The sequence below is a fragment of the Myotis daubentonii genome, chromosome 8 (genome assembly GCF_963259705.1).
Source record: "Myotis daubentonii chromosome 8, mMyoDau2.1, whole genome shotgun sequence".
Classification (NCBI taxonomy): domain Eukaryota; kingdom Metazoa; phylum Chordata; class Mammalia; order Chiroptera; family Vespertilionidae; genus Myotis; species Myotis daubentonii.
The window spans coordinates 69,611,244-69,626,332 of NC_081847.1; the positions used below are offsets into that span (position 1 = coordinate 69,611,244).

General features: G+C 47.9%; 1 protein-coding gene across 4 annotated transcripts in view; it reads left to right on the forward strand.

Annotated features, from left to right (window-relative positions):
* The first annotated feature begins 938 nt into the window (after positions 1–938).
* ELMO2 (engulfment and cell motility 2) overlaps positions 939–15,089 on the forward strand; it is a 35,872-nt gene continuing 21,721 nt past the window's right edge. For all 4 annotated transcript variants that reach the window (XM_059706866.1, XM_059706867.1, XM_059706868.1 and 1 more), the window contains exons 1-5: positions 939–1,089; positions 11,480–11,607; positions 11,896–11,936; positions 12,392–12,464; positions 12,840–12,890. In XM_059706866.1, coding sequence (XP_059562849.1) covers positions 11,530–11,607; positions 11,896–11,936; positions 12,392–12,464; positions 12,840–12,890 — 243 coding nt within the window. In that variant the 5' untranslated portion in view covers positions 939–1,089; positions 11,480–11,529. The remainder of the gene's footprint in view (positions 1,090–11,479; positions 11,608–11,895; positions 11,937–12,391; positions 12,465–12,839; positions 12,891–15,089) is intronic.

Here is a 15,089-nt window from a genome sequence, read left to right on the forward strand (position 1 = left end):
CCAGTAAACCAGGACTAATAAGAATCACCGTCATTTTGAGATGTTTTGAGGATCAAATGAAACAACATATGTAAAACTGCTTTGCCGGCTGGTAAGTGCCATGTAAACGGCAGTCATTATTTAGTCCCTTTGCTGAGTATCAATCCGTTTCATCATTTAGTCTCCACTGAGCATCTGTAAAACGGACAACTAAATACTTGCCTCCCGGAGTGGTTGTACGGACCCGTGAAATAAAATGGTGAAAGCGTAAACTTTGGAATCAAACAGGCACAAGCTGGTGTCTTACTCTGCCCGTTACCATCTGTGTGATCTGGTTCCTTCGGAAGACGGAAGACCCGTGTCCTCGTCTGTAACCAGGGGCCCAGCATTGCTCCTCCCTCGGAGGTGCTGCGAGTGTCAAGGGAGATGGCAGGAGCGAGGCCTTGGCGCCCGGCCGGCCTTGTTCCCATCGCAGTGGCGGTGACAAATGCCACCGCCCACGGGTCTCTATCAACAGCACCGCTGAGCTGCACCCTCTGCCTCGGCTCAGCGCCCACGGTCAGCCCTGGGTGCCGGTATAATTAGCTCCGTCTCGGTGGCGAGCATGCTCACAGCCTCTGACACCGCTGTCACCTCCCGCTCGGTTATCCCCACTCCGGGCACGGGTCTGAGTGCCACAGAGGACCAGCTGGCACTCGAAGCCTCTGACTCCTCACAAGGAATCGAAGCCTCTTCCTTCACTCCCGGGGTGTGCCAAAAGACGAGTTTGAAGGGGAAAAAAATGGTGCCTCTTGCATTTGCTGAGAAATCCGTTCCTCCAGATCCCATAACCCACGGAGGGGGAAAAGGCAGCCTGTTTCTTTAAGAGGCCTCAGCTAGCCGGGCGGAGACCCCTGGCGTTTCCCGCGACAGCTGGGCCCGCCCTTTCTTGAGTGACAGGCCAACAAACGAATTGAAGGAAGAGAGTTCAGCGTGACGGCGAAAGGGAGCAATAGAAGCCCGGGTCGGCCTGCGCGGGGCGGGGCCCTGGGAAGGCGGGGCGGGCGGAGGCCGGAGGAGCGGCGGCAGCGGGACCCCAGCGCGGGGAGCGGGGCCTAGGTCCGCGCCCAGGTGAGTGCGGGGCGCGCCGGGGGCCGGGTCGTGGCGGGCTGCGGAGAAGGGCCTGTCTCTAAGGACGCGGCGAGGAGAAGCGCGTTCCGGCTGGGAAGGGGCCGGGGGCTGCTGCCCTGGGGGCTGCGGGGCTGGAGCGGGCGGGCCTGGGCTGCACCGGGCGGGCTCGCAGCTCCTAAGGGGTCGTGGCCCAGCCGGTCCGCCCGGCTCGCGGGGATGCCGAGTCCCTGACTAGGAAGGGGTGTCGGGTGGGAAGAGGGCGGGCCAGGCGGTGAGGAGCGGGGGCTGGGTCGGAGGGAGGCGAGGGAAGGAGGGTGGAGCCGGGGGCGCGACGGGAGCTGGGGGGCGAGGAGATGGGAGAGGGACGGGATGGGAGAGGGTCAGTAGGAGAGTGTCCAGGGCTGGGTGGCACGTGTTCGTGCCCGGGAGCCCTTGACATCGCCGCCCCGCTGCACACTCAGACACTGGTCACCACCCCGCCCGCCCTCCCGCCCTCCGACCGGCTCGGTAGCCGAGTTCCATTCACTTCCCATCGCCCCGCGCCCTCGCGGCTCAGGCCTCTCTCGCCTCTGGCCTGTCCCGGTGTCCCGCTGACCCGCCCACATGCCCTCGGCCCTCTCCCGTCTCCCGTGGGCCTCGCACCGTCGCCAGAGGCATCTTTTCAAAATGCAGATCAGACCCGACACTGGGCTTCTGAAAGCTGGCGGGCTTCCCGGCTCCCGAAGGGTCAGCCCCGGCCCTCAGCCCCAGTCCCGGAGATCTGGCCCCTCTGGCCTCTCCTTCCTCCCAGGCTGCGAATCCCTCAGGCTCAACCCTCTCTTCCCCCTGGACGCCCTCAGCCCCCAGCGTCTTGACGCTTGGACTTCCTGCTCCCTGGGCCTCTCTTCCCGCCTGACTTGGTCCAGTCTTCATCCTTCAAAGCGCCATTCAAGTATCGCTTCCCCTCGGCATCCGCGGCCCGACGCCCCCACCCAGTGAATTCCCCACTTTCGTCACCCCGTGCACTTCTCCTTCCCGCACTTGCACAGCTGCAGCGGCACTGATTTAGGAAAGCACTCCTGTCTCTCCAGCCCGCCAGCTACAAGGTTCACCAGGAAGAACGCAGTGCCTGCTTTTGCTCCTTGTGCCTCCAGCATTGTGCACAGGGCCGGGCACTGGATATATTTATTTTAAAAGTGAATGGAGGACTTGGCTTTGGCAGGAGGAAGGGTGTGGTCCCTTATGTCCTACCAGTGGGGCCAGGAAACCAACACTGGGATACTCTGTGTGTGCCGGGCTCTGAGCTGCAGCAGTGCGGTCCAAGAGAAATACCGTGCAATACGTATAACTTAAAAATGTTCAGTCGCCGCATTGAGAAGAAACAGGTGAAATGAATTCTTGTAATGTATACTTACTTAATATATTCCAAAATATTATTTGGACATGTAATCGATATAAAAAACATTATGAATTAGATAGTTCACGTTTTTGTGTGTATACCGAGTCTTTGAGATCTGGTGTGTGTTTTGCACTCACAGCCCATCTCCGTTCTTGGTGACCGTATTTCAAATGCTCAGTAGCCACATGTGCTAGGGGGCTGCTGTGTTGGGCTGTGCGGTGCTAGGAGCTTTATATACCTGTGACATTGTGTCCCTTTTTGAGTCTAGAGGCGGATAAAATGCCACAGGTATATAAAGTATTATCTGCACTTGACTAGCAAAAATGATGAAGCTCCTAAAAGTTACTTTGCCTGCCAGCAGTCATCCTAGAATGATGAGAATGAGGACTCCCATCTGTTAATATGTCAGTACCCTATGCTGCCTCTAGGAGGTGCCAAGGAGGTTTGAGGGTACAGGAAGTGGGGACTAAACTTATTGGAAACAGTAGTATTTCGGGTATATTGGATATTCTAACTTGTTCCATGCAGAGATAATGTGTCTGAATGCATATTTGATGCAGTTGAAGGAAAAATCTGGCAAGTCCTTCTTTGACCCAGTCACCAGACCTCAGCACAGCCTGTACCCACTCAGCCTGGCCCAGGATCTGGACAGAACAATGTGCACCCCTGCAGCATCTCAAAGGTGCTAGGAGTGCTAGGCTTGAGTTAACAGTCAGGCTGTTCAGTTTCATAATTGCTCACCAAGTGCGGTCCTCACCACGGTGAGGCCGGCACTGTTCTAGGCCATTTAGGATGACCAAGAGTTTAAGTCACAGCCTTCATCTTTAGGATGCTTATCGTGTAGTTGCAAAAACTGTGATCACAGAATGATTAGATGATGTGCAAGACACCGTGGTGATGAAGAACCAGGATCAGTGATGTGCAGAGACTGCAAAGTGGCTCTTTCTAAGCGAAACAGTGCAATGCGCATGAAAGTGTTTAATTTGAACTTCTTTATGCAGGGCGGGTACTTTGCAGTTTGCCACCATCCCTACATAGATGCCACTTGACTTATTTACTTACTTAGCTGGCTGCTTAAGGTATCTAGGGGTTTGGATGTTTTTGGGGGTGTGTGTATGTCTTTTGTTAATCCTCACCCCCCAAGGATATTTTTTTCTAGAGAAAGTGGAAGGGATGGGGAGAGACACAGAGAGAAACATCGATGTGAGAGAGACGCATCAATTGGTTGCCTCCCACATGGGCCCGACCTGGGCCGGGAATAAAGCCTGTAACTAAGGTATGTGCCCTTGACCAGAATCAAACCTGGGACCCTGCCGTCTGCAAGCTGATGCTCTAACCACTGAGCGACTGGCTAGGGCATACTTAAGGCATATGAATTTGTAACCCCATTAGACATGCTGGTTTTAGAAGAGAGTTACTGGAAAGAATTTGTTGAGCACCTATTATGTCCCATTGTATTGGACACAGCTCTGGAACTGGCTGTAAAACTCCCCAAGATTATTCTGCTAGAAGAAAATAATAATAATAATAATAATAATAATAATAATAGAACAACACAACTAGCAGTGCTTTGCCTTTTATATTGATTTTCCTCCTTTTCACATATGTTCCCTCATTTTATCATCATTATACTTCAGCCTAGCAAGTAGGGCCCTTTTATGCTGGTGAAACATGGCTACAATGTTTTTGCAACTTCTTCAAGTTCATAGTTGGAATTCTGCTTGCTCTGTGTCAGGTATTATGCTTAAATGGTTTACATATATTATCCCACTTATGTTTCCAACAACTTTATAGAGTAGGATTGAGGCTAATCCCCATTTTATAGCTAAGGAAATTTTATAAGTAACGAAATCCACTCCAGAGCACATGCTCCTGATGAGCTACACTGTCTCCCTAGAAGGTCAAGGTTGGAAGAGACCTCAAAAACATCTTGTCCAACCCCCTCAGTAGATCAGGACCTGAAGTCTAGAGAGGCTTGTGCTTGTAGGCAGTGAGGTCTCCTGTGCTCCAGAGGGGAAGACTAACCCAAAAATGAGGGCCCACGCCTTCTTTTGTCCCTAACTGGTGGTGTGGCCTTGCCAACTTCTTCGGACCTCTGTTCCCTTATTTGTAAAATGAGAGGGCTTGGCCTGATTTTACAAAAACAATGCTGTGTTGTTATGGTTGGTATTGAAGGAGTCAGGCCCACAGCCCAGATTTCAGGCCTAACCCAGGACTCTTAGCTCCCCACACTCCTTCCCGTACACAGCTCTGCCTCCCAGTGGCAACCATGGTGGTCTGTTGAAGGAAAACCGTCTCTTAAAGTTCATCTGTATTTTCCGTCTCAGTTTCTGTCCCTTTGATTGCCAAAGACTGAAGCAAGTGGACTGTAAACACTGGCCCCTTCTAAATCCGTTTTCTCTGTTATAGTTAGGGGTTCACAAGTTCTGGGCAATGAATAATCCTCTGTCATTAGTGTTTATATTCTGTTTTAAAGGCAGTTAGGTGAGAGCCATCCTGAAGGGTATTTTTGTTGTGGAATTCTGTGGGCACAACTGTGTACTGGGCATTGTGCTATGAATTTTGGGGAATAGGCACAGGCTTGATCCTCACATTGCTGTGGCTTTTGACCCAGGCCACCCATTAGAATCACCTGGGAGAGTATTTCCATGACTGTGGGGTGGGCATTGATGCACAACTAGAGTTGAGAACCACTGGTCTAGAGCTGCTTCTCAGACTTTGAGGTATACATGAACCCCCTGGATGGACCTTTTTGAAGGCAGATTCTGACTCAGTGGGTGATTTGTATTCCTGCCGCTCCCAGGCAAGGCCAGTGCTGCCAGTGTGCAGATCACACTTAGAGTAGCAAGAGCAGACACTGCTCATAGGGAAGTCACAGTCATTGGGATTGTGAAGGCATGTCTAAAAGACGAGGAGAGCAGATGAGGGCACGGGGTGCAGGACTAGGAAATCCACTTGGGAGAGTGATTGTCTGAGCTGGGCCTTGAAGGATGAGTAGGAGTTTATCAGCTGAGCATGGTGAAGGCAACAAAAGTCCAGACTTGGAGGATATTTGAAGGAACAAAGTGGCCTGATGTGAGGGGTGTAGCATCTACAAGGGAGTCTGAAAGCCATAGGAACTGGAGTGAGGGCATGCTCTGTTCAGGAGTGTCAGCTCCCTTATGTGAGTCCAGGAACACGGCAGAAGGTTTCTAAGCAGGATAAGAGGAGACCTAGGTGATTCTTAGGGTAGGTGTTAAGCGGAAGAAGCCCAGTTACCCTGTTTCCACACCCTTCCTCACCACACTTGGGCTCTATCTAATTTAGTGGTTTTTAACCACATGTTTGAATAAGTCTTGTGTCCAACAAATTTCAACAAAAAGGAGAAATCTCAGCTGCCTTTGGTATGATGGTCCTTCGCAGCGTTTCTAGCAGTGAATGTCAGAACATGAATCTCTGCCCCCCGAATTCCCCTCTGCTCTACCTCAGAGCCTCCGCGTCATTTGGTGGTCAGAACTAAGGGAAGTTGAGTCACTTCTCAGCTGAGAAGATCTCAGGGAGCAGCCTCTATTGAGATTGTGTTCTTGATTAGAATGATGGTGTGACCTCTAGTTGCCTTCCTGGTGTGGCTATTCTGCTGCAGGAAACATAAACCAAACTTAACCCCTGCCTCCCCCACTGAGTTGAAAGCAGAACAGAACAAAGAGCAATAGGCAATCCTACCCTAAAAAGAAAGGGGGGGGGGGGAGGGGGGAGCTGGAAGCCTCTGGCATTCTTCATTCTGAATTCCTCACTAATCGGAAAGGATCATCTTTCACTTCCTTTCTTAAGATGGGCTGTCCACCCCCTGTCAGAGTCCAGCTCCACAAAGGAGTCACTGCATAGGTGATGGATGGGAAAGCTCCAAGGTGCTGATTTGATCAGCACACCTTCCAGAAGCCACTGAGAGAGAGAATGCTTCATTGGAGACACCGATGCTGCTATTTTTCTCTTGTTGCCCCAGCTTTGCCTTTGAAAACCTGGGCTTTCAATCCTTATAGAATTATCTTCTTCAAATCAGTGTGTACCTTGCTCCTGTTCTTTGGCATTTTGAGTTTTCCATGTCATCTTTATAGCCTTAATGGTTCCAAGGGGATGGGAGGGCAAGGGATGGAGAGCTATGTAATCAATCGGAAGGGGCATTTTCCTTCCCTGCCCTCTGGGCCTGGACGTAGAGCTGTAGCTCCCTTATCCTGACTGTTAGTGAGCTCTATAGAATTGCTGAGTGGCGGAGTAAGGCTATTTATAAACTCGAGAATTTTGCAATGTTATTGAATTGCTTCCACCTAATTTCCACTTCCTTTCTAAAATGAAAATGAAAAGAGTAAGCAAACAAGTGCTGGATGAGCTCCCCACAAGGAGATCCCTTATCCTGGGAAAATGGTCTGGAGAATGTTATTACTTCCATTCTCCTATTTCCCGATGTTTCTATAGGGAGAAAAGCAGAGGGATAGTTCCCCCTTCCTTTTAACTAGAGTCAGGGTACTAAATCTGGTTTTCAAGTGAAATCCACTCTAATGTTAGATACAAAAAACCCCCACAACTTTAAATAATGGAAATACTGTGTAGTTGGGAGGTTGTAGGACATGACACACACATCAGGCAACTAAGACAATTCATGCCAGTCCCTTTCCATTTAGAACCAGCCAGTGCATAGGTGTTGAAGTCAGGGCTGGTGGATGTACGCAGACACGGCTGCTCACTGAACTACAACTATATGCCTGGTGAGACCACAGGGGTGTACCTGCCCTGGAGGAGGAGCTAGTGAAAAGAGAGGTGTTTTTGCTAAGGAACGGTAAGGAAAGCTAAGAATGGTACAAAGAGGAAGTGACATTTGAGCTGGGCTTTGAAGCTTGAATAGGAGTTCATTTGACAGTCAAGGAAGGAATAGAATGTGAAAAGGTACAGAAGAAATGAAGGAACATGACCTACCTCATAAAATAGCACGTAGACCAGGGAGATCTGGCTGGATTGTGCAGGACTGAATAGCTTAGATGGTGGAGTACCATTATCTGTTAAAATAGTGAGTTGTTGTTTTGTGGGTCTCTTAGCGTCAGTGTATTCTAGCTTCAAGTACAGCAAACTAGAATTCTCCCCTGAGCACTTGCTATGGGCCAGTCACAGTGTTCCTGTGTTCACGTGGCTTTCAGACACCACCAGTCTGCCTGGGATCAAATTCTGGCTGCACCACTTCCTTGCTGTGACACTGAGAATGGAACTTAATTTTTCTGTGACTCCCATTTTTTTTATCGGTAAATAAGGGTAATAATGTACCACACAGGGTTGCTGTGTGGATTAAATGAGTTCATATTTGCAAAGCCCTTAGAACAGTACCATAGCACTATGTAATTGTTAGCTAATATCATCATCAAAGGAATTCTTATATAGAGGGAAGAGAATTAATTTTGAAGTCCTAAGACCTAGCCTTGTGACCCAGTTCTGAAGTGGAGGCGTATGGAAGACAAGTTTCTCAACTCGTCCGAACTTCAATTGCCTCACCTATAAAATGGGGGTGATTTCAGGGTTTTTGTGAGCATCAGCTATAAAAATGCTGTAGAGTGAGCGATCGACTATAAAGAGGCATCTACACATAACTGTTAAGTACAGATGATTGCTATAAAGTCACCATATAACTGCTCTGTTTTAAACAAACCAGACTTCTTCTCTAAGTGGTTTCTACTCTTCATTAGTTCAGCCAGTGTTAATTAAGGGCCTTCTTGATGCATCATCTTATGCGTGTTATGCTGTGGTCTGTTCATAGCTCCATATTAGAGTTGCTTCAAAGCTTGTGTCAATCTTAGTTTTAGGCTTTTTAGCTGCAATGAACAGAAATGCAGGATAGTTTAATTTCAAGTGTTCTTGGCATGATACAAGGGAATTTCCGGTACCGCAAGCGTAGGAGGTGTAGCCATGGAATCTCAAAAGTCCTCAGGCAGTGGCCTCTTCCATCTCTTTCGGGGACTTTGTGGCTTCTGGTTTCTGGCTTCCAATCGCCTGTAAATTTCTGGATTCTTTCTGCAGAGCAGCTCCCTCTGCAGGGCTCTTGGGGTTTGCTTCTCTGTACCTTTGGCTTACGAATGGCCTGGGCTTGCCATGATACCTCTTCTAAAGCTGACTATGACCTTTCTGTTCCAGGGCCATTGCCACCCAACTCCCTTTTAGCCTGTGTCTGTAAGTTCAAGAGGAAGAGTTGGACTAGTCCACCTAAAGTTGAGTGTTCACCGTGGTGCCGTCAGCTATGGCATAGTTGGGAAGAGGTCATTCAACACACTGGGCTGCCTGGGCTTTGTGGGAAAGGGCAGAGTTGCTGAGAATGGGGGTTTATAATATCTCTGGAGTAGTCTTGGTGGTTGCAAATCTCCAAGCTTTAAAATGGATATAAATTCTTGGAACAGTTGGGAATCACTCAGGGCTAACTTTAACAAGGAAAGGGACAGTCGATCTAGGAAATGCCATCTGGGGTCAAAGTCAAGTGGAACTATAAATTAATGAGCTTTAGCTTGTTTATCTCTAACAACGGTACCTAAAAAAGAGTTCCCCAAAACACTATTTGTTTCTTAGCAGCACCATCGAAATAAGGGTGTAGCTTCTTTCGGTAAGGACTTTGAAATGGGCAATCTGCATTCAAAGTTTTAAGTTCTACTTTAGAATCACGGACTTTTAGACTTAGAAGGCATCTTACACATGCTTTAGATGAACAATCACATCTCACAGTAGAAAACAAACTGAGACTTGGGTAAAAGAGACATGTGCACATCACCCAGACACTTAGTGATGGAACTGGGACTAGGTCCTGAGTCCTTGGCTCTAAATCCAGTTGCTACTTCATCAGGGAAAGTCATCCCAGCAAGCTGCTCTTCCTGTTGTACCTATGCTGTCTACTTATTTTAAAAACAAGGAAAACTGAACTAAATAACAAATGTTCTAAGAAGGCATACTGTTCAGTTCCGTGTATATAAAGTACAAAAGCAGGCAAAGTGATAGAAGTCAGAAAGAAGTTGTCTCTCAGAAGGCTGGGAGGTAGGGGATTGACTGGAATGATGGAGGGAATTTTCTGGGGTAATGAAAATGTTCAAAGTCTTGTTTAAGATTAGAGAGATGTGGGTATTTCCATTATATATATAATATACTTACATTATAGAAACATATACATAATAGAAATACATATAATAGAACTATATATAGAAGCTCTGTGCATTTTATTGTATGTAAATGACATCTCAATTTTCTAAAATGATCTCACAACTGACAGTCACACCCCTAATTAGGGCAGATTTACCGATAAGGGTAGGATGCCTGTCCTAGCACCCAGATATTTGTGGTACCGCCCCTGCTTTGCTATGTCACTGGAGCAGAGCATTTCAACCACGAGTTAATCTCATGGGGCCAGTTTCTATTCAGAGGTTTGCTGTGTGTCTAGGCACATAAAAATTACACGTGAAAAATTCTGCTCGGAGCTGCCAAAGTTGTAGAAGCTTTAGGGCCCATCAGGCCAGCCTCCTTAAGTCCCTTTAGGCTTGATTTAGTTGCAGTGAACAGAAATTCAGGCTAGCTTGGGGTGGGGGGAGGGAGTACTGGCTAAAGTTAGCTCCAACTTCTGTCCCCTTGACTATTTATTAGCTGGGAGAACTCGGGCAACTTCATTTTGTCATCTTCACAGGGAGGTAATAATTCTACTCTGCCTACTTCATACGGCTGCTGGGAGGACTCAACAACTAAGTGAAAGCACGTTGAAACCATCTCTTTTACATTGCCATGCTCTGGAAATGCTTGTATTTGTGACCACTGACTTCTGAAGCCCCCGTCCTAGTCAGGAAATGGTCATGAAAGCTTCCCTCCTGTGAGACCTCTGGTTTGAAGGGGACGGGATTCTTAACCCTTTCGCCATGCTCACAAGGTTGGGAGCACTGAGCTTTGTGTTTGGGCTGGAAAATGGACAGCATACAGGAACTACAGCTCAGCAGCAGCTCTGCGGCACGTTCCAGGGGAGGCAGGGGGCCTCCATCAGTGCAGAGTGAATTACGGGCGAGGGGCTAAACCTGGGGGGCAGGAGGAAGGTCTTTTTCATTAAGAGAAAGGCCTCTCCTGAACTTGTAGGCGAGGAGTGTAAACACACACGAAACTATCCATTCGTCTAGTGACTTCCCTCTGTCAGACCTTGGAGAGAGAATGCTTTAGCTGCTGCTTGGAATACCACTAAGCTAGCAGAGTTGCCTAGGATATCAGTCACATGGGCGCATCTTCCAGACTTGTTCAAAATGATTTATTTTCCTTTGTTTTGGAGAGAAGTGGGGGAGGGGGTCAGAGGTACTTCAAAACCTTGTCCTTCTCTAGAGGGCTCTGTGTGAGGGTATCCTCAGCTCCCTACACTGGAGTTCTCAGCTAAAATAGCATTTCCTGCCTTCTTTCTCTTCCCCCTATTCTGAACTCTGCATCATCCCACACAGAGGAGGCTCCACATTGTGTCCTTTGAGGGGGAAGGAGTGGCAGCAATAACTAGGGAGGAGGCAAGAGAGCATGTGCCGGGCCCTGCTGACGCTGGGATTTTCCTGGATTGACTGCACAACACAAGTGGGCTGGCTCCTTCAGCTGACTGCCCAAGCAAGAGAAGGCGGCGTCTGTTCTTACCCATCTCAGAGCATATGCTTCTCCCTCTCAAGGTCCCAAGACAGGAATTTGCAGTAAATGTGTTCTTCTGCCACAGAGCACTCCTTACCCTTAAACTGAAGTGCCACGTTGGCAGATCTTCCTACTGGCTGATCTGCAGTTGATAGACAGGATTGTCCTGTTTCTACTTGCTGATTTAATCCAAAGAGGCAAAAAGCCCAAGGAGAGATTGTGGTGTGATCTAGAAAAATTCAAACTAAGTAGTTCCATGTGTAGTAGTTCAGCCGTTGGACAATGTCTGTCTTCTAGTTTTCCAAAATATCTTACAAGAGTGAAAAGTGAAAGCAAACTCTGACTTTTTCCTTCTTTCTGATTCTTTCTCCCCAGGCAGCCGTATCTGTGTGTGCATCTTAGAGAAGTAGGGCCCATTGGGAACAATGCCACCACCATCAGATATTGTCAAAGTGGCCATTGAGTGGCCAGGTGCTAATGCCCAGCTCCTTGAAATCGACCAGGTAAGCTCCTGAAATGACAAACAGTGATGCGAACAGAGGGATCTGGGAAGAGGATGTCTTGAGGGATGAGGACCACTGGTATCAGGAGTAAGAACCAGCCAGAGGGAAGCTGAGGCCTGTCCCCCGCTACGGAAGGTTGGTCCCCATGGCTTGGGAGAGGCTGCCTCTCAATCCAAGCTATCAAGGGAGAAGTCCATGCTCAGACCCCAGGTTAATCCTGCTTGGCAGCCCCTGGTCAGAACCATGGCACGAGGAGATGTGGTTGAAGGACCTCTCTCTTTCTTTCAGAAACGGCCCCTGGCATCCATCATCAAGGAAGTTTGTGATGGGTAAGTTGAAACTCCCTTGTTTTGGATGATGGCAAGCTAGAGACTAAAGGAGCACTACCAGGTCTTGACAGGACTTCTGCTGAAGGGTCTCCAGTTAGTCAGATCCCCAGTATGGGCTTTTGTGCATCGTTGCCTTACGCAGGAAGTATAGCTAATGAGGATGACCCTTAGACCTTGTATCAATCTTTAGTTTTTCCTTTAAGTCCAGGAATGCCCTGCCTGAGGTCCACGATGAATTGTATGTACCTCCTTTTGTGCTGTCAATCTTACAAGGTTATTTGTAACCTTGAGGAGGTTATTTTTCAACATCTCAACCTAAAGCTTTAATTTTTGTCCCAGTCCTTTAAACATGCCACCTGATCCCTTGAGAAACTCTGCTGAAATTATTTATTTGCAGCTTCTAGATAGGTCCAGAGGCATAGCCAAACGAGCTGTACTATTTTTCTCTTACACAGGTGGTCATTGCCAAACCCGGAGTATTACACCCTGCGTTATGCAGATGGGCCCCAGCTCTACATCACTGAACAGGTCAGTACTGGGAGAAGCAAATCAATATAGGCCTTGCCTTGCAGTGCGCCACCCAAGGAGACCATGCCGTTCACCTTACTCACATCAGGGCAGCTTCCACTCACTGGCGAGAGCTGCTTCCTGGCTGGAACAAGGTGCGCCAGCCCTTGTTCTCCACTACTGGCTGGAACACCATGCTTTCACTTCCTGAGAGCCCAGGGCTTGAAGAGGACCTTAGAAGTTCTGTGCCAAGAAATAAGCAGCAGGAGAAGAGGGCCAGACTGAAGAGTCTCTGTTCCAACTCCTTTAGAAAAGACAGAAAGTTCTTATTGACTCAACAGCTTGTACAATTTTAATATTTTATTTTAGTTACTCTTTTTTCTCTTTGCTCCCCAGACTCGCAGTGACATTAAGAATGGGACAATCTTACAGCTGGCCATCTCCCCGGTAGGTACTCTGCTTTCCTTAGGAATTAATTTATTTAACAAACATATATGAGTATCTATTCTGGGCCAGACTCTGTTCTAGAAATTAAGACTGTGGAGATTAACAAATCAGTCTTTGCCCTCACAGTCTGCTTGAGATTAAAACAACAAATACAATATATGGCCTTTCTCAAGGGTCTTGATGGAAAGTTGTTTAGGGAGTTGTAGGAACTCAGAAAAGGGACCACCTGACTCAACCTAAGGTTTCCCAGAGAAGAGAACACATAGCCCAAATGTCGAAGACTGCGCAAGAATAGCTGAAGAAAGAGGAAAATGAAGTGTCCCAAGCAGAGAGATGTACTTTGTCTGGGGAAGGCGGGATGCAGGATGGCTAGGGCCTGTGGCCATCAGTGAGAAGCCAGATACTGAAGTCCCTGATGGTCTACTTATGGGTTTGGATTCTGTCTAGAAGGGAAGGTGGGAATACTGAAAGATTTTGAGCAGGAAGTTATATTTCATTTAGATTTATATTTTAGAAAGATCACTTTAGTGATAGGGTGGAAGATGGGCCAAGAAAAGGAAGATAGGCAGCAGGCAGAATCTCTAAGAAACTAATGAGGAATGTTAGCCCCTGAAGGCAAATGCCAATGGAGACGAAAGGATGGTCATAAATATATTTAGAGGCAAACTGGATGAACATGGTAACATACTGGATGTGGAAGGAAAGGGAGCCTCCAGGATGACCTTGTTTTCTGCAAGAGCAGCCTTTAAGGGTAACGAGGGGAGCAACCAGAAGGGCAGGAAGAAAACCAGGAGCGTGGAATGGCTCAGGAGCCGAGGGCAGCAGAGTGTCAGGACAGAGGGAGGTGTCCACAAGGAGCAGAGGGATAAAGTCAACAGAGCAGAAAGGCTGGCTGTTGGCCTGTTACGTCAGTCAGTCACTGGTGAGCTTCCTGCACACTGTTTTGGTGGTGACATCCAGATTGTCATGGGTTGATAAAAAGAAGTGAAAAAGTGAGAACCTCCAGTTTATCCCATTATCAAGAAGCTTGGTTATAAAAGGAAATAGGTAAAGACAGTAGTAACTCCGAAACGTAGAGTGCAAAAGATGTGCTCTTTAGAAAGGTAAAACATTAAAGTGTTTAAAAAATCAAATTTTCACAAAGATACAATGAAAGGTCTCCCCCCTACTACCCTCCCACATCTACCCAGTTCCCCACTTCCTCCAACCCTTCAGGGTTATTAACTATTGTTGCACCTTTTTATGTGTCCTTGAAAATCTTAAGATGGACAAGAGGAAGCTGGCAGTGCAGAAAAGAGGGGGCAATGAATGGAACAGGACCCTCCTGGGTCAGAACAGGAGGAATCCAATGCCCCGGTGGAGGGATGTGCCGTGGCTGCTCGGCCCAGGAGGAGGACAGTATATTTGCGGAAGGGCCACCAGAAAATTGAGGGCACCTGTTTTCTTGACAAAGAGAGAGACTTGTTTGTCTGAGAGGAAGGGAGGCTCGAAGTAATAACCGCCAACATTTCTTGAACACCCATATTTTGCTAAATACTTTGCATAGGTTATATCCTTTAATCCTGACAAACACCCAATGAGATGGGCACTCTTTTTTTTTTTTTAATATATTTTATTGATTTTTTACAGAGAGAAAGGGAGAGGGATAGAGAGTTAGAAACATCGATCAGCTGCCTCCTGCACACCTCCTACTGGGGATGTGCCCGCAACCAAGGTACATGCCCTTGACCGGAATCGAACCTGGGACCCTTGAGTCCGCAGGCTGACGCTCTATCCACTGAGCCAAACCGGTTAGGGCGAGATGGGCACTCTTAACAGCCTCATTTGGCAGACAAAGAAACTAAGCTTAGAGAGGTTAACTTGCCACTTGTCACAATGCTACAGGTCTGTTAGATTCTAGGCCAGTATTCTTACCTTCCCATTCTTCTGCTTCCCTCTCTTTTCCTGAACTCAGCTTAAGGACTTCGTTATTCCCCCCTCAGCTCTGCTAATTTAATATGACAGTCTTGGAGTTAATCACTTTTATAGACTCACGAAGCATCCTACAGACCTCTCTCACGGAGCAGTTGACTTTCCCAGGAGCACACCTCTCTGGAGCAGGAGGCAGCCTCCCAGACACGCTGTCTCAAGAGGGAAATTAACATTTGGAGTTGGAAGTTTCTAAGTGTGATGTAGACCAGTGCTCTTCAAATTGTTCTC